Here is a 19,702-nt window from a genome sequence, read left to right on the forward strand (position 1 = left end):
TCCAAAGAAAACATACAGATGGCTAACAAATTGGTACAGCCACTATGGAAGACAGTATGGAGATTCCTTAAAAAACTAGGAATAAAACCAGCAATCCCACTCCTAAGCATATACCCTGAGGAAACCAAAATTGAAAAAGACACATGTATCCCATTGTTAACTGCAGCACTATTTACAATAGCTAGAACATGGAAGCAATCTAGATGTCCATCAACAGAAGAATGGATAAAGATGTTGTGGTATATATACACAATGGACTATTACTCAGTCATAAAAAGGAACACATTTGAGTCAGTTCTGATGAGGTGGATGAACCTAGAACCTATTATACAGAGTGAAATGAGTCAGAAAGAGAAAGATAAATATCGTATTCTAATGCATATATATGGAATCTAGAAAAATGGTACTGAAGAATTTATTTACAGGGCAGAAATGGATAAACAGACATAGAGAATAGACTTATAGACATGGGGAGAGGGGAGGAGAGGGTGAGATGTATGGAAAGAGTAACATGGAAACTTACATTACCATATGTAAAATAGATAGCCAACAGGAATTTGCTATATGGCTCAGGAAACTCAAACAGGGGCTCTGTATCAACCTAGAGGGGTGGGATGGGGTGGGAGATAGGAGGGAGATGCAAAAGGGAGGAAATATATGTATACCTATGACTGATTCATGTTTTGGTTTGACAGAAAAAAATAAAATTCTGTAAAGCAATTATCCTTCAATAAAAAATAAATTAAAAAAATAGAGAGAATATTAAGAACTACTGAGAAAACATGCAATTACAGGAAAATCAGACTGTCAACATATAGTTTAAAGGGCTGAGAAATAAGCAAAGGCATAGAGTACAATGCAAAGATCATATTAAACTCTTGATCTGAATTCTGTCTTGAGTAGTAATTAGCTGAATAGATTAGGAAAGCTACTTAATCTCTCAAAGCCTCTGTTTTCTCATTATAAAAATAACTGCTTTTCAGGGTTAGCATGAGAATCAAATGAAATGATTCATAATAAATATTTAAATAACCATAAAAGTGCTATGCAAATGTTAGTTATTATGGCTATATGAAACAAAGGATGCACAAGATTCTTGTCCTCAATTCTAGATATGAAGAGAAGTCCATGTAACGTACTCTGAGTTAAGGTACCACACTGAGTTAAAGACCATGCATTTTGAGGTTGTTACATTTCCTTCAAGATTATAGATCACATCATATATATATAGTCTGGTGTTCTTCAACTTCATGACAGAAATTGAAGGTGAATTTACAGATTTGCTTCTCACTATTCTAAAAACCATTAATAAATTTCTATTATGTGTAAGTAAGTGGACATCAGACAGCCCTGCTGTGTCTGAGCTAACAGCCTGGTGCTGTCACCATAGCTAGTCTCTAAGGTATCTCTCTTATTAGAATGCCATACAGTATGAACTCTCCAGTTGGAGATGAGGTTAAAACTTGTCCTGACACCTTGTAATCTTGAGCAAGTCATAACCTGACCATGTATCAGTTTTTCCACTTTCCCATTATAGCACTTAGCACACAGCAGGTACTTGGCATTGTTAGGTTCCTTTCTGTTCCTTCCTTTACTGGGCAGTCAACAGTTAAAAAGCAAAGCAAAACAAAAACAGAAATGTATAAAAGAAACCTACATAATCATATCTTCAATTCTTACCATTATAAATAGACACCTGACATTATTATTATTAAATTTGTAATTCCAACTATTTGTAACAATCAAGAAAGTTCATACCAAATATTAATTATTTATCTAAGAAATACATCTGGACTAAAAGTACTTTAAGAACAACGCACAAAACATCACTTGGTAAATAAGCTAGGCCAAGCTCTGGGTATGCATATCTCATCTATTATTGGTACAATTATAAAGGCAATAAGTTTCTTGAAGGTATAAAATCTTTTTTATAAGTTTTAACTCTGAAAATAAAGCCAACAGCTAATGCTGATGCTAGGAATGAAGACGCCTGAAAAAGAAGTGTTTCTTAGCCAGAATATAGAAATTCTGAGTTAAACAGCAGAAGAAAAAGTGCATGCATACCTCAGATCAGAAAAGAACAGATTTACTTCTCAAAGAAATGAAAAGTTGTTCATACAACTATTTCTAAGAGAACCCAAGCTAGGATTTTAAAAATATACTTTGTTAGAAATTATATAAAACAGTGATACTAATAAATTTTAGATTCTGAAACTATCCTACATTTGAATACTTAGAATAATGTCTCAGGTCACATCCTCTCATGAATGTCAAGAAACGCACATGCTTTCATGCTCAAAGATGCTGTTCAAAATACACTCAAATATCATTGCTCCATCCAGGTTGGAGCCTCAGCAGCTCAAAAAGTAGGTTTCTCTTTTATCATACATAATTCCATTTCTTGTATAATGAAAACCCTAACTCCAACAGTTAGAACTGGACATGGAACAACAGACTGGTTCCAAATAGGAAAAGGAGTACGTCAAGCCTGTATATTGTCACCCTGCTTATTTAACTTATATGCAGAGTACATCATGAGGAACGCTGGGCTGGAAGAAGCACAAGCTGGAATCAAGATTGCCGGGAGAAATATCAATAACCTCAGATATGCAGATGACACCACCCTTATGGCAGAAAGTGAAGAGGAACTAAAAAGTTTCTTGATGAAAGTGAAAGAGGAGAGTGAAAGGATTGGCTTGAAGTTCAACATTCAGAAAACTAAGATCATGGCATCTGGTCCAATCACTTCATGGGAAATAGATGGGGAAACAGTGTCAGACTTTATTTTTGGGGGCTCCAAAATCACTGCAGATGCTGATTGCAGCCATGAAATTAAAAGACGCCTACTCCTTGGAAGGAAAGTTATGACCAACCTAGATAGCATATTAAAAAGTAGAGACATTACTTTGCCAACCAAGGTCCATCTAGTCAAGGCTATGGTTTTTCCTGTGGTCATGTATGGATGTGAGAGTTGGACTGTGAAGAAAGCTGATCGCCGAAGAATTGATGCTTTTGAACTGTGGTGTTGGAGAAGACTCTTGAGAGTCCCTTGGACTGCAAGGAGATCCAACCAGTCCATTCTAAAGGAGATCAGGCCTGGGTGTTCATTGGAAGGACTGATGCTAAAGCTGAAACTCCAATACTTTGGCCACCTCATGTGACGAGTTGACTCACTGGAAAAGACTGATGCTGGGAGGGAATGGGGGCAGGAGGAGAAGGGGACGACAGAGAATGAGATGGCTGGATGGTATCACCGACTCAATGGACATGAGTCTGAGTGAACTCCGGTGTTGGTGATGGACAGGGAGGCCTGGCGTGCTGTGATTCATGGGGTCTCAGAGTTGGACACGACTGAGCGACTGAACTGAACTGAACTGATGTCTTATTTTGATTAAAAGCAATTCTTTTGTCTGCCTCTTAATGAAGAAAGTCTACCTTTCCTCAGCTGCAGTATTACCTTTCTTTCTTTATGTAGGTGTACAATATCTAGGATGAGGTAAAGATTACAAGCAATCTGACATAGTACAACAGCCCATGAATGAACTGCTCTCATTCTCCTTACATAATCCCCTTACTCTAGTCTTTCCTCCCCTAACTTTGAGAAAGGAAAGCTCCAGTCCTCAGAGAGTAGTGTTGACAGGAATATTTACAAATACACTAATGCAGGGAGAACATTCTACTTCCTAACATAGCAGGGAAAAAAAAGTGATCCCTAACAAAAGGAAATTGTAACAACTGAAAACTTTGCATCAGAGAGAAGCGGGTTCAGTCCTAGGTGGAGCACTATAACCTTGGTCAAATTTTTAATCTACTTGAGGCTTCATTTTCTCAACAGAAAGACAATAAATACTAACCTTTTTTTTCTTCTACTATGAGTAAAAAAATACTAGATTTGGAGTCACAAGGCATGGGCTCAAGTTCTAGTTATCTCCTCTAAGAAAGGGAAAGGCTACCCACTCCAGTGTTCAGGGCTGGAGAACTCCATGGACTATACAGTCCACGGGGTCGCAAAGAGTAGGACACAACTGAGTGACTTTCACTTCTGCTTATTCGCTCAGTCGTGTTTGACTCTGCGACCCCACGGGCTGTAGCCTGCCAGGCTCCTCCGTCCATGGGGATTCTCCAGGCAAGAATATTGGAGTGGGTTGCCATGCCCTCCTCCAGGGGATCTTCCCAACCCAGGGATTGAACCCAGGTCTCCCACACTGCAGGCAAATTCTTTACTGTCTGAGCCACCAGGGAAGCCCAATAATACAATTCCAAGGAAGTAATATAAAAACTCTGTGAACCTCAATTTCTTCATGGATCAAAATATCTGCTTTATACTTCTTATGAGGAACTAAGCAAAGAAAATGGTTCCTATAAGTAAAACTCCTTTTTATAACCTGTAAAGAGGTATATAAGACAGTTTTACTGATAAAGTAATCTTCTTAGAAAGCATAATCTGAAGGGAACAAAAAGCCAAAAAACTACAAATAATGGCATGCCTATAAATTTCTAGGGGAATAAAAAAGAATAAGAGTGCTCATTAATTTTCTACCTGTTGGTTATAATAACCTAAAAACACAGCATTATATCGTGGGGATGATTATATCGGAGAAGGCAATGGCAAGCCACTCCAGTACTATTGCCTAGAAAATCCCATGGATGGAGGAGCCTGGTTGGCTGTAGTCTGTGGGGTCGCTAAGGGTCGGACACGACTGAGCGACTTCACTTTCACTTTTCACTTTCACACATTGGAGAAGGAAATGGCAACCCACTCCAGTGTTCTTGCCTGGAGAATCCCAGGGATGGGGGAGCCTGGTGGGCTTCCGTCTATGGGGTCACACAGAGTCGGACACGACTGAAGTGACTTAGCAGCAGCAGCAGCATATCGTGGGGAAGGTGATGATAACCTTTACAAATAAAGCAAAAATAAAGCCAGAAAAGATAATTACTTGCCATATATAACTTCTTATTGATGCCAAGATACTTTCCATTTCCACATCCAATATCAGCAACTAATGAACCACTTGGCAAAGCTTTCAAAAACTCTACTATATGTGGCCAAGGGGTGTGTCTCGTGCTGCTGAAGTGTCTAGCAATTTCTTCATAGACCCGATGGACATAATCTTGCTCCAGTTGTAAGGCTTCTTTATCACTCTCTGGAAATGATGCAGGAGCCTCCTTCATCTGGCTATCACAGACCAAAGGGTAACCTAATGAAAAAAAAAAAAAGCACTATAAACCATTTATTTATTATTTTTAGGCCACTCCATGTGGCATGTGGGATCTTAGTTCCCCGAACAGAGGTCGAATCCATGCCTCCTGCATTGGAACTACAGAGTCTTAACCACTAGATTGCCAGGGAAGTCCCTAAACCATTATTTGTATCCAAATAAATCATAAAGTTATGACTGTTTTCACAAAAGCAGAAGTAAATCAGTCCACACGATGACTAGGGATAAGTAGGCTCTTATTTATCATTTTACTGCAAGGAGATCCAACCAGTCCATTCTAAAGGAGATCAATCCTGGGTGTTCATTGGAAGGACTGATGCTAAAGCTGAAACTGCAATACTTTGGCCACCTCATGCGACGAGTTGACTCACTGGAAAAGACTCTGATGCTGGGAAAGGTTGGGGGCGGGAGGAGAAGGGGACGACCGAGAATGAGATGGCTGGATGGCATCACCGACTCTGTGGACATGAGTTTGAGTGAACTCCGGGAGTTGGTGATGGACAGGGAGGCCTGGCGTGCTGTGATTCATGGGGTCGCGGAGAGTCGGACACGACTGAGCGACTGAACTAAACTATTTATCATTTTAAAAAAAGTAGTTTTCACCAGTTATATATGTGAAGGGTCTAATATAAAAAGAGATAAATCCATCTGCAACAAAACATGACTGTAATTCGGCATGCCTTATACTGAAGATGCCTATTTCATCTTAGGATTAAGGGTCCTCCTATTCAAGAAAGGATCTTGATGGGCCTGGCCTAACCTGAAGAAACTTAGCAATTAACAAGATTTAGGGGTTTTGTCTTAGTAGGAGTTCTGGGGACCCTAATACTCTCAGAAGAAGAACCAGACCTAGAAACAGTGTGTGATTTGGTAATAATCACAAGATTTAATGAATACTATTTGAAGTGGTTTATACATATTCTCTCACAGTAACACTGTGAGATAGGAACCAGCACATTCATTTTACAGATGAGGAACTGACCCAGAATATTAAATAATGATACGAAAGTGACAAAGATGGTAAGTCACAGAGTCAATATTTGAACCCAGGCAATGGAGACTCCAAAACCCACATTCTCAATGACTACATTGTGCTGCCTCGTTCAAAAAAAAAAAGGGTAAATCCTAAGGAGAACACAAAGTAAAGGAGGTAACTCAGGAAATTTAGGATACAATATATCAAAATAATTTTGAAGTTGTTCCCTGTTCTTTATAACAACATCTAATATTCATTTCAAATTCTTCCTGTTCTCTGCTATGCTCTAAATTCCCTCTGTCTTCAGTTGTGACACACATCTTTTTATGGGCAGTATACTAGAGAACAAAGGAAAAAGCAGTGTTCGCAGAGAAACCACAGACAAGACTTCAGCAATATTTATAAGTCATATGGCAGCAAAGAATTGGGCTGTAGCATTGATGACTTCAGGAATTTTCCCTAAATGTAACGAGAAGATGTCAAATCTTGAATGGGGGTGGAACTATCTAGTCCCTACTAATGTGTAAGGTGAGGCTCTAAACACTTTATGTGGACATTTAAGAAAAGAGTAGCCCTAGAAACTTTGAGGGCTCTTACATGTGGCAACAGATGGTTTAGTATGTCAGTTACAACAGAATTACAATTATACTCCATTACAATTACTTTCAACTAATCTTGGTAAAAAATGTATTCTCTTGGAAACTATGAACATCTAAATTATATAAAGGGAGGATCACTTAAATCCACAACTTTTGACTAAAAGTATCTAAGAGTTGGCCTTGAACTTTTAAAAAAATCTGTAAACTGAATAATCAGAGCTTCTTACAGCATCCCTTACACTAAATTAACATGTTCAGTACTCCCATTTCATTTAGTTTATGCTTTCCAATTTCTTGGTCTCTTTTTTTGTCGTTCTTTCTCAGGCCTTTATCAAGTGTAGTAGAAAAGCTTTTGTACACACACACACACACACACACACACATATATAAATAGTAAGTATAATATATATGTTTTAGAAACCTTACAAATTTTTGCTTAGCTAAAAAATTTATGACATTTTGGTCCCACTTGCTTGACTAAGTTATGAATAGAATGCTAGATTTCTAATTTATATTCACTTAAAACTTTATATAGGTCCAATTATTCTGGCATCTAGTATTACTGTTGAAAGTCTTAAAAGCTTATTATTTTATTAATATTTGAAAAAAAATTGAATGAGGCTTGAAACTCTAATCCAATTCTGAAAATAAAGAAATATTATGTTGTAAAAAAAAGAGGAAATTATCATATGATACAGTATTAGTAATTAAAGTTCAGGTTTTGTTCAAATTTCAGTTATGCTAGTGTCCATTATTTGTTTTCATACCTTATCTAAGATTCCACATTGTATTTAGTTTTACTGAGCAGCTTCAGCTACATGCAATAAATTTTCCTTTCATCTTTATCCTGTTACAAATACTTTCCAATTTTCCTTGTTATGGCTTCTTAGATACACCCATCATTTAAAAGTAGACATTCAATTACCAAATACATGGAGATTTTTAAGTATCCTTGATATTAATTTATCATGTTGATATTAATTGCTCACTTAAATGCTTTCTTCTCTGCAATCATCCTCTGGGTTTTTTCAGTCTTTTAACCTTCCTGAGGCTTTCAATGGCTAGCCAAAGATCTCTCTTGGTAAATGTCACACTGCCCTTGAAAACAGGTGCATTATTTTCAAATATCTTTTTATATTGATTTCTAACATAATTCCACAGTGATAACAGCCTCTGTATGATTTCAATACCTTTCAGTTCAGTTCAATTCAGTTGCTCAGTCGCGTCCAATTCCTTGTGACCCCATGGACTGGAACACACCACGCTTTCCTGTCTATCACCAACTCCCAAACCTTGCTCAGACTCATGTACATCGAGTCGTAATGCCATCCAACCATCTCATCCTCTGTCATCCTCTTCTCCTCCTGCCTTCAAACTTTCCCATCATCAGGGTCTCTTCCAATGAGTCAGTTCTTCTCATTAACTGGCCAAAGTACAGGAGCTCCAGCTTCAGTATCATTCCTTCCAATGATATTCAGGACTGATTTCCTTTAGAATTGACTGGTCTAATCTCCTTGCAGTCAAGGACTCAAGAGTTTTTTCCAACAGTTCAAAAGCATCAATTTTTCAGCACTTAGCTTGCTTTATGGTCCAACTCTCACATCCATACATGATTACTAGAAAAACAACAGCTTTGACTAGATGGACCTTTGTCGGCAAAGTAATGTCTCTGCTTTTTAATACGTTATCTAGGTTGGTCACAGCTTTTCTTCCAAGGAGTAAGTGTCTTTTAATTTAATGGCTGTAATTACCATCTGCAGAGATTTTGGAGCCTAGGAAAATAAAGTCTGTCACTGTTTCCACTGTTTCCCCATCTATTTGTCATGAGGTGATAGGATCAGATGCCATGATCTTCGTTTTTTGAGTGATGAGTTTTAAGCCAGCTTTTTCACTCTCTTCTTTCACCTTCATGAAGAGGCTCTTTAGTTCTTCACTTTCTGCCATAAGGGTGGTGTCATCTGCATATTCAAGGTTATTGATATTTCTCCCAGAAATCTTGATTCCAGCTTGTGCTTCTTCCAGCCCACCACTTCACATGATATACTCTGTACAGAAGTTAAATAAGCAAGGTGACAATATACAGTCTTGACGTGCACCTTTCCAATTTTGAACCAGTCCACTGTTCAATGTCTGGCTCTAACTGTTGCTTCTTGACCTGCATACAGGGTTCACAGGAGGCAGGAAGGATGGTCTGGTTTTACCATCCCTTTAAAAATTTTCCACAGGTGGTTGTGATCCACACAGTCAAAGGCTTTGGCATAGTCAATAAAGTAGATGTTTTTCTGGAACTCTCTTGCTTTTTCTATGATCCAAAGGATGTTGGCAATTTGATCTCTGGTTCCTCTGCCTTTTTTAAATCCAGCTTGAACATCTGGAAGTTCTCAGTTCACATACTGTTGAAGCCTTGCTTGGAGAATTTTGAGCATTACTTTGCTAGTGTGTGATCATGAAAATTTTGCACCTTGTTTTACGCCCCTGGATATTCTGATGTCTCCTGCTTCATAGTCTATGGGAACTTAAATAGAATTGTACCCTGCTGCTATGTGAAAATTTGTATAAATCTTAATTTTGTTGAGCTGGTTCACAGTGTTTTTCAGATCTACTATATCCTTCTATTTTTCTGTACATTCATTCTATTACTTTTTGAGAGTTTGATAATGAAACTCCAAATAAAAACCTTAATTTATCTACTAAAAAATAATTGTAATATATTATAAAACTATATATAACTTTGTTCTGTATTTTCTAAGTTTCCTGTAAATGTTATCATACTTTTATAATTTAAAAAATAAAAAGTACTTAGTTAATGTCCCTAACAACAACAAAATTAGTGGCATAAGAAAATGAACTTGTTTCTCCTACTAGACTTCAAGTTCCTGGGGTACAAGAGCCATATTTTTTATAGCTTGTAAACGTATGGCTGTGTTACACATTCATCAAATACTAAATAAACATTTTTAATCAATGAAAAAATTGTGATATTTTAAGTCTTCATTGCCACTTTTAGCAGAAGAAACAAAAATCTGTTAAAACCTATTTTAAGCTTCACTAACATGACAATATCAAACATGAATCTTTCAAGTTTCCTAACAGAATAATATCATGCACATATAAAAAGGATTTCTAATTTAAAACATAATTTTAAGATGACTAAGTCCAAAAGCTCCTGTTGAGATACCTGTCATAATTGAAATACCAAGATGTAAAAAGAATCTTAACATCACTGTCATTACTTATAAAATAAAAAGGGTTTTTAATTTATTGAGTCCAAGAAAAACAGGTAATGATGCACTTGTAGAGACAATACAAAACAGCATCCTCCTGACAAGTTTTTGATCCTTTCCAAATAAGACAAACCACTCTTCATCTCCCTAGAATAATTTGTCATCTTCAATTTCCCTGTTGGGTTAATGAGAAGTAATTTAGAAATGTGATAAGCTGTTTCACAAAAAAATCTATTTTTGAACAGTGATACTTTAATGCCCCCAAATAGTAGTCCTCTTAACCATGAGTATGATAAATAAAACATTTAGAATCCAACAATGCTCAAGTACTATGTTTAAGGAAAAGAAACATGAGTAAGATACAGTTCCTGCCCTCAAGAAATATAACTCTAATGAGGGTGGTTAAGAAAAGTATATGTAAGTACAATACAAGGCAGAATATGGTAAATGCCATTACAGGAGTTAAGACAAAGCTCTTCTCAGTTCTGATGGACTTTAAAAGATTTTCAAACTAGATTTACTCCATTTATAGTAGAAACAAAATTATATACTTACTACAACTACAAGGTGTTTGCTTCACTTTCCTAAATGTAAATGATGTCCGTATTCCCCTCTTGTTTAAAGTCAAATCTTCAACATCACTGGTGATAATTCCACTTTTGTGACCCTTGGATGCTTGAACAGTATCAAATTTTCTGGGTGTGATTCTAAAAACAACAGTTAAATTAATTTATTCAACACTGTATTCATAAAAAATATTTCAGGTCCTTTAAAAACATTAAGAGAATACAGTAAATCTACAAGAATTTGTTGCAAATGTCTATTGGATCCCCTGAATTACTGTATTGTAGAAAAAAACAAAGGAATAGAAGTCTCTGTCTCTTAGGAAATCATCTCCAGGGTAACCATTAAAAGATTTTATAGTTAACAAACTATTCAAGGGGGAAAATAGAATAATAACAAATGTTTAATTAATACCAATGCCAAGAGGAAAAAAAACAAGAAACAGATGGCAAAAGGGAAATAGCAAATTTCAATCCAATTATCAGTAATTATGTTAAATGTAAAAGGACTTCAAATCCAATTAAAGAACAAACAATTTCAGATTGGATTTTAAAAAACATCCAAGTACATGCTGATTATAAGAGATACACCTTATAATAAGGATAGGAAATGGTTGAAAACAGATAGAAAAAAAATACAACATACAAAGAACAAATATTTTGCATGTACTTAGCAAAGCCAGAGGAAAAGTGGTATAGTTATACTAAATACACAAAGTAGACTTTAAGGCAATTGGTATTAATAGAGATAAAAAGGAACATTTCATAATGATAAAAGGGTCAATCCAACAAAAAACATAAAAACTCTATGACATCCCCAAAATATATAATCCAAAAAGTGAAAAAAAAACCTAAATGGAGAAATACATAAATATCATTGGAATTTCTAATATATCTTTCTCAGTAAGTGAAATCTAGCTGTGAAACAAAGACATCAACATCAGAAAACAACAGATAATGGAACAAAAAAAGCATATGATTAACACAGATACAGTAAGTGAAACAAAGATGCAAAATAAAAAGAGAAAAGTACAAACCATTGTAAATTTTAAGAAAGTTTAAAGGGAGTCTTGGAAGTAAGATCAAGTTTTTGAACAGAAAAAAGAAATCATTTGGTATGATTCATGCTGAAAGTCAAAAAACGATGGCCCTTTCAAAGTTAAATTTATAGAGTGAAATGCATAGATCTTAAGTGTATAGTTCATGCATTTTGGCAAATGTATACAACCATGTAGCCACCATCCCAATCAAGATATAGAATATTTCCAATTACCCATGAAACTCCCTCATGCACTTTTCCAGTCAGTCTTCCCCCTCCTCAAAGCAACCACTAATCTGATTTCCATCAGCATAGTTTTGCCTGTTCTTGAATTTCATATATAATTGGCACTATTTTCTCTCTGGCTTTGCCCATTCCACATAATTTGGAGATTCAGTCATGTTTTTGTGTGTTTCAGTATAGTTCATGTTTTTCTTTAATCACTGAGCAAAATGTCACTATATGAACATGCTGCAATTTATCCAAAATCTCCTGTTTACTAATATTTAGTATTCCCAGCCTGGGACTATTACAAATAAAGCTTATATACATTTTTTTTCAGATACATACTTTTATTACTCCTGGGAAAATACTTAAGAGTGAGATTGTTGGGTCAGAGGGTAAGAAAATACCAGTTTTCCAAAATGGTTGCACAGAATTTTACACTCCCACAAGCAGCATATGAGAGTTTCAGGCTCCTTGATATTCTCACCAAAACAATGTAAGTTTTACATTTTAATAATTTTAGCAAGTAGCAAGTGATATGAAAATTGTTATAGTTCGTATTTCTCTGATGACCAATGATACTGTATTTCATGTGCTTTTTAGCCATTCATAGATCTTTCTGGTAAAGGATCTGTTGAACAGATCTTATGCCCAATCCTTTGTTAGATATATGTACTGTGGATATTCTTCCCCAAGTATAGATTGATTTTTCATTTTCTTGATGCTGTCTTTTGATAAACAGAAGTTTTAAATTTGGATGCAGTTATTTTCTCTTCTTTTTCTTCTAGTGTTCTGAAACCTTTCTCAAGGGGGGGGAAAAAAAAGCTTTGCCTACCTCAGATTTGCAAAAGGATCCTCTTGTATTTTCTTCTAGACAGCTCATAATTTGTGTTTACATTTAAATCTATGATCTACCCATATTAATTTTTGTGAATGGCATGAGGTATATCAAGGTTAATCCTATTTCCACACAGATCTCTGATTTTCCCAGCACCATCTGTTGAAAATTTTCCTTTCCATAATGAATTGTATTGGCATCTTTGTCAAAAATCAGCTGATGCTACATCTATGAATATATTCTGTCTCACTGATTTATCTGTACAACAATATTATACGCTTTTGATTAGGTAGCTTTATACACAGTAAATCTTAAACATCAAGTAGAATAAACCCTCCAACATTGTTCTTATGTTCAAGATTGTTTTGATTATTCTCTATTGCCCACATTTCCTAATAAATCTTAGGATCTGCTTATCAATTTCTACAAAAAAAGTCCTTTTAAGATTCTGATTAGAATTACACTAAATCATTAGACCAATCTGGGAAAAACTGCTATCTAACGATATTAAGTTTCCTATCCATGATTATGATATCTCTTATCTCTTCATTTATTTTGGCCTTCTTTAATTTCTCTTAGCAATGTTTCATAATTTTTAGCATACATGTGCTGTGTATCTCTTGTTAAATCTACTCCTAAGACTTAACTCATCTGAAGCCAAGTTTTCTGCTTGATTTACTTTAGCAAGGTCATCTGCCTATAGAAGTGGATTTCATGCTCACAGGGAATGTGCCAAGCCTGTAAGATTTCAGCAGATTTTTAAAAAGCATAATTTTACGCTAAAGTTTTGATACATCAAGAATCAAATATGTTGACTACACACCTAGAAAAATCAACCATATAATTAAAGTGGGCTTGCTCCCAGAGTGAAATAATATAATGTATTTCAGTTTTCATTTGGTCACTGTTATACTGTTTCACTCAGTCTGATGCCAGAATCCAATTCTCAAAATGCAGCAAAATAAAAAATAAGTGGGACTACATCAAACAAAAGAGCTTCTGCACAACAAAAGGAAATCATTAACAAAATGACAAAGAAAGCTATGGTATTCCTATGGCATGGAATTCTTATGGAATGGGAGAAAATATTTGCAGATTAAATATCTGATAAGGGTTAATATCCAAAATATATTAAGAACTGGTGGGGGCCAAGATGGTGGAGTAGGAAAACCCTCCGTTCACCTCCTTCCACGGGCACACCAAAACTACAACTATTTATACAGCAACTATCAATGAGAACAGCCTGAAGACTAGCGGAAAAGATCTACAGCTAAAGCCATAAAGAAGGAACCACAATGATATGGGTAGAGGGGCAGAGATGTGGTAGAGTCAAGATCCATACCCCAGAGATCCAAGCCCCACATCAGGCTCCCCACCTGAAGGTACAACACGGGGAAGATGGGGTCCCAGAACACTTGACTTTGGAGGCCAGCAGGGCTTAATTTCTAGAAAGTCAGAGGGCTAAGGGAAATAAGAGACTCCACTCTTTTTTTATTTTGACATTTACAGGAAAAGTTTTTATAGAGATTCTTATAGTAGTTTTGACACACCATAAACAACTGTTTCATTGTCATTAATTTCTAGCTGCTTTTTTTTTTACTTAATCATGAAAGGAGGTTCTCCTTTTTTTTTTCCTTCTCTGTTTCTTTTATTTTTTTTTTAAATTTATTTATTTTAATTGGAGTCTAATTCCTTTACATTATTGTATTGGTTTTGCCATACATTGACATGAATCTGCCCCGGGTGTCACTCAGGGCTGGTGTACTGGGATGAACCAGAGGGATGGGATAGGGAGGGAGGTGGGAGGGGGGTTCAAGATGGAGGCTCCACTCTTCAAGGGAGTCTCACAGGCTTCAGGACCCTGACAGAAGCAGCATTCTGAAAGGAGCATGGGTCAGACCCACTGACTGATCTTGAAGAGCCTACCAGACAGGCAAAGGCAATTAGTACTTACCCTGGGGACACCGGTGCTGGCATCTACCATTTTGGAATCCTCTCTCTTGCTTATCAGGGCTGGGACCTGCCCCTACCCTCCAGCCAGTAAGAATCAATCCTGGCAGGTAGCTGAGTGAGAACACAGTCCCATCTACCAGCAGGACAACTGTCGTAGGCCCTCTGAGCCCTGATCCTGCCTCACCCACCAAAGGGCCCAGGACCTGGCCCTACTCACCAGCTGGTGGGACTAGCCCCAGGAGCCCAAGGACCCTGAACTGCCCACCAGAGGGCCAACACCAGCTCTACCTACCAATGGGCAGGTACCAATCCAGGACCCTGAGGGCCCTGCCCTACTCACCAATAAGCAGACATCAACTTCAGAATACCTTGGGCTCTTCAGTCAGCTGTGTCAGGAACTGGTCCTGCCTACCAGCAGGCCAGTGCTAGCACCACACCCCCACACCCCCCCCCAGGGCTCCATACTCCCTCCTGATCCTATCTCACCCACCAGCAGGCTGGCACCAGCACCAGGACTCCTCTCAACATGCAGCCAGCCACGCCAGCACCAAGTCCCACCCACCAACAGGGTGCAGCTACCCACAGGGTACGGCCTCACAGACAACCAGGCTGGGGGCAAGCTATGCCCACCAGACTGCCCACAGAAACAATCAAGCAGTCCACACAGAGGGCACCCCTGGCGCATATAGCTCTGGTGTCCAGAAGAGAGTGTTCTGCTGGGCCCCACAGGATACTTTTTACATAAGACCACTTCTCCAAGATTGGGAAATATAACCCAGCAAATACATAGAAATAAAAACAGCAATTTAAGCAAAATGAGGTGACAGAGGAATAGAGTCCAAATGAAAGAACAAGATACAAACCCAAAGGAACTAAATGAAGTGGAGACAAGCAATCAACCCAATAGAGAGTTCGAGGTAGTGATCATAAAGATCAAAGAACTTAGGAGAAGACTGAATGAACAGAATGAAAAGTTTGGAATTTTAAACAAAGAATTAGAAAAATATAAAGAACCAAGCAGAGGTGAAGAATACAACTAGTGAAATAAAAAACACAGTAGAAGGACTCAACAGTAGATTAGATGATACAGAGAAATGGATCACTGAGCTAGAGACAGAGTAATGGAAATCACTTAAGCTGAACAGCAAAAAGAATTTAAAATATGAGGAAAATTTAAGAGACCTCTGAGACACATCAAGTGCACTAATATTCACTCTATATGGGTCCCAGAAGGACAAGAGAGAAAAAAAGAGGCAGAGAATATATTTGAAGACATAAGAGCTGAAAACTTTCCTAACCTGGTAGAAGGAGACACACACTCAGGTGCAGAAAGCAAAGTTCCAAACAGAAGCAACCTAAAGAGTACTACACCAGGACACACTGTAATTAAAATGGCAAAACTTATGATAAAGAGAGAATATTAAAAGCAACAGGGGGAAAGCAACAAGACATACAAGGTATCCCCATAAAGCTATAAGCTGACTTTTCAGGAGAAATTCTGCTGGTCAGAAGGGAGTGGCATGACATATTTAAAATGAAAAAAGGAAAAAATCTGCAACAATCTACCCAGCAAAGCTTTCATTCGGATTTGAAGGAGAGATCAAGAGTTTTACAAACAAGCTTGTCTTTAACTAAGAGTTTAGCACCACCAAACCAGCTTTGCAAGAAAGGCTAAAAGTAGTTTTCTAAGCAGAAAAGACTACAAGAAATATGAAAACTGTGACAGGAAAAATCTCATTGGTAAAGGCAAATATACAGTAAAGGTCAATCACTTATAAAACTAGTAGGAAAGGTAAGAGATAAAACCTAGTTTAGAAAAAAGCAAACATGATAAAAATATGATCAAGTTAAGATGAAATTTATTATCCATATAATCCAAATTCTATCCATATATCCAAATTCTGGTTTAAAGAGAAAATAGAAAACAACTGACCATAGTTTAAATTATATGCCTCTGCAAAAAAAAAAAAAAAATTTAAGAACTCATACAGTTCAATTACAAAAACCAATCATTAAAAACTAGGCAGAAGATCTGAATAGATACTTTTTTCAGAGAAGACATACAGAATGACTAACTCACACATGAAAAGGAGCTCAGCGTTACTAATAATCAGTGAGATGCAAATCAAAGTCACAATGAGATTATCAGTTCATGCTTATTAGAATGGCTATTACAAAAATGACAAAAAAATAACAAGTGTTGGCAAGTAGGCGTAGAAAAGACCATTCTTATATGCTGTTGGTGATTACATAAACTGGTGTATCCCTATGGAAAACAGAAAGGAGACTTCTCAAAAAATGTTAAATAGGATCCAGCAATTTCACTTCTGGGTATTTACCTGAAGGAAACAAAAACACTAATTTAAAAAGATACCTGTACCCCCATGAAAACTGCAGCATTATTTACAACAGCCAAGACATGAAAACAACTGGGAATTACACTAAGTGAAATTAGCTGACAAACTACATGATCTCACTTATATGCAATACATAGAACAAAAATAAACTTACAGATACAGAAAACAGGTGGTTATGGGGCAGGTGGGGTGGGGTGAAGTGGGGTGGGGGAAGGTATGTGTGTGGGGGGAAAGGTGAATGTGGTCAAAAGACATAAACTTCCAGTAATAGAGTAAATAAGTTCTGGTGATGTAATGGTGTCTATAGTTAATAATACTATATTGAATACTTGAAAGTAGCTAAGATAGTGTATCACAAAAGTTTTCAGTATAAGAAAAAAATGTGTAACTGTGTGGTTTTGGATAACTAGACTTACTGTGTTGCCTATTTTGCAATATATACATGGAATCAGTTTGCTGTGCATCTGAAACTAATATATAGATGAACACATGGAGAGTAACATGGAAACTTACAACACCATATGCAAAATAGTTAGCCAATGGGAATTTGCTCTATGACTTGGAACTCAAACAGGGGCTCTGGGACAATCTAGAAGGGCGGGATGGGTGGGGGAGATGGGAGGGAGGTTTGGGAGGGAAGGGACAGGGTGTCCCTATGGCTGATTCTTATTGATGTTTGACAGAAAACAACAAAATTCTGTAAAGCAATTATCCTTCAATTAAAAATAAAGTAGCAAAAAAAAATCAGAACTTCTGGGCTGACAGCTTTTGAAACTGTTTACTTTTGAAACTAATTAATTCAGAGTATTAGAAAAGAAGTATTTTACAAGTTGAAACCAAGCAGGACTCTATGTGGCCTTCCCCAACAGATCCCTCCCCCATATCCTCTGCTTTTGGTTGGTTTAGTTGCTAAGTCATGTCTAACTCTTGCGAGCCCATGGACTGCAGCCTGCTCCTCTGTCCATGGGGTTCTCCAGGCAAGAATACTGGAATGGGTTGCCATTTCCTCCTCCAGGGGGTCTTCCCGACCCAGGAATCGAACCCAGGTCTCCTGCATTGCAGGCAGAGTCTTTACCGATTGAGCTATGAGGGAAGCCCATCCTCGGCTTCCCTCATGGCTCAATTGGTAAAGAATCCTTTGCTTTTAGCTCCTCTCTAAAGTACCTAGATAATAGTTTCTGATTTGAATTTTCTTAATTGTTTTACAGATGCTAAAACCCCTTCCAGATGAAAGAAATTAACTACTTGATGACCATGAGCACCCATGACGTACTGTAGGCACCTAAGGATGAAAATTAATCCCTGTGACACCACCCTTTACTTCACCATCAAACAATCAGAGAACCATACACAAATCTATCACATAACCTGGGACACCTCTCCCTCACTCTGCCTTTAAAAATGCTTTGCTGAACCCATGGAGGAGTTCAAGTTTTTTGAAAACTAGCTGTCCCGGACTCCATGTACAGTACCCAACAATAAATGCTGCAATTTCCTTCACCACAACCTGATGTCAGTAGACTGGCTTTTACAGAGTGTGGGCAAGCGAACCCAAGTATGCTTTGGTAATAAAGTCCTGATGCTATATCAGAAAGGATTTCACTTTTCTCTCCAAAAATTAATTTCTGATTATCAACCTTATATGCTACAGCCTTGTAAGTTATATTCAGCCTTGTATGGTATATATTGTACACTATAATATTAATTCTAGTACTTATGTTGCAGATATGATCAGTTCAGTTCAGTTCAGTCACTCAGTCGTGTCCGACTCTTTGTAAAGTCGTGTCCGACTCTTTGTAACCCCATAGACTGCAGCACGCCAGGCCTCAATGTCCATCACTAACTCCTGGAGTTTACCCAAACTCATGTCCATTGAATCGGTGATGTCATCCAACCATCTCATCCTCTGTCGTCCCCTTCTCCTCCCGCCTTCAATCTTTCCCAGCATCAGGGTCTTTTCCAATGAGTCTGCTCTTCACATCAGGTAGCCAGAGTACTGGAGTTTCAGCTTCAACATCAGTCTTTCCAGTGAACATCAAGGACTGATTTCCTTTAGGATGGACTGGCTGGATCTCCTTGCAGTCCAAGGGACTCTCAAGAGTCTTCTCCAACACCACAGTTCAAAAGCATCAATTCTTTGGCACTCAGCTTTCCTTACAGTCCAATTCTCACAACCACACATGACTACTTGAAAAACGGCAGCCTTGACGTGCCTTTGTTGGCAAAGTAATATCTCTGCTTTTTAATATGCTGTCTAGGTTGGTAGCGTCTTTTAATTTCATGGCTGCAGTCACCATCTGCAGGGATTTTGGAGCCCCCCAAAAATAAAGTCAGCTACTGCTTCCACTGTTGCAGATATGCTAGGATTTTCAAATCCACAAAGGGTTTTACTTTTTTCCTTTCAAATATATATGATTTTTTTTCTTAATATATATATTTTATTGAAGTATAGATGATGTACAGTGTTTCAAGTGCACAGCAAGGTGATTCAGTTATACATATACACATATACGATTTTCAGATTCTTTTCCATTATAGGTTATTACAAGTTATTGACTATAGTTCCCTGTGCTATACAATAAACCTGTGTTGCTTTTTGCCTATTTTTTTAAAAATTAGAAACCTAGCATTCTATTCATACTAAGTTAAACAAGTGGAATCAAAATGTCATAAATTTTTTAGCTAGGCACAAATTCATAAGTTTTCTAA

At 37.3% G+C, this 19,702-nt stretch overlaps 1 protein-coding gene across 1 annotated transcript in view; it reads right to left on the reverse strand.

Annotated features, from left to right (window-relative positions):
* ALKBH8 (alkB homolog 8, tRNA methyltransferase) overlaps positions 1–19,702 on the reverse strand; it is a 130,989-nt gene that overhangs the window by 33,091 nt on the left and 78,196 nt on the right. The window contains exons 9-10 of the mRNA XM_055422944.2: positions 10,574–10,725; positions 4,942–5,198 (exon numbers count right to left, since the gene is read on the reverse strand). Of these exons, the coding sequence (XP_055278919.2) occupies positions 4,942–5,198; positions 10,574–10,725 (409 nt within the window). The remainder of the gene's footprint in view (positions 1–4,941; positions 5,199–10,573; positions 10,726–19,702) is intronic.

The sequence above is a fragment of the Moschus berezovskii genome, chromosome 14 (genome assembly GCF_049115385.1).
Source record: "Moschus berezovskii isolate FMDL1 chromosome 14, NW_MosBer_1.0, whole genome shotgun sequence".
Classification (NCBI taxonomy): domain Eukaryota; kingdom Metazoa; phylum Chordata; class Mammalia; order Artiodactyla; family Moschidae; genus Moschus; species Moschus berezovskii.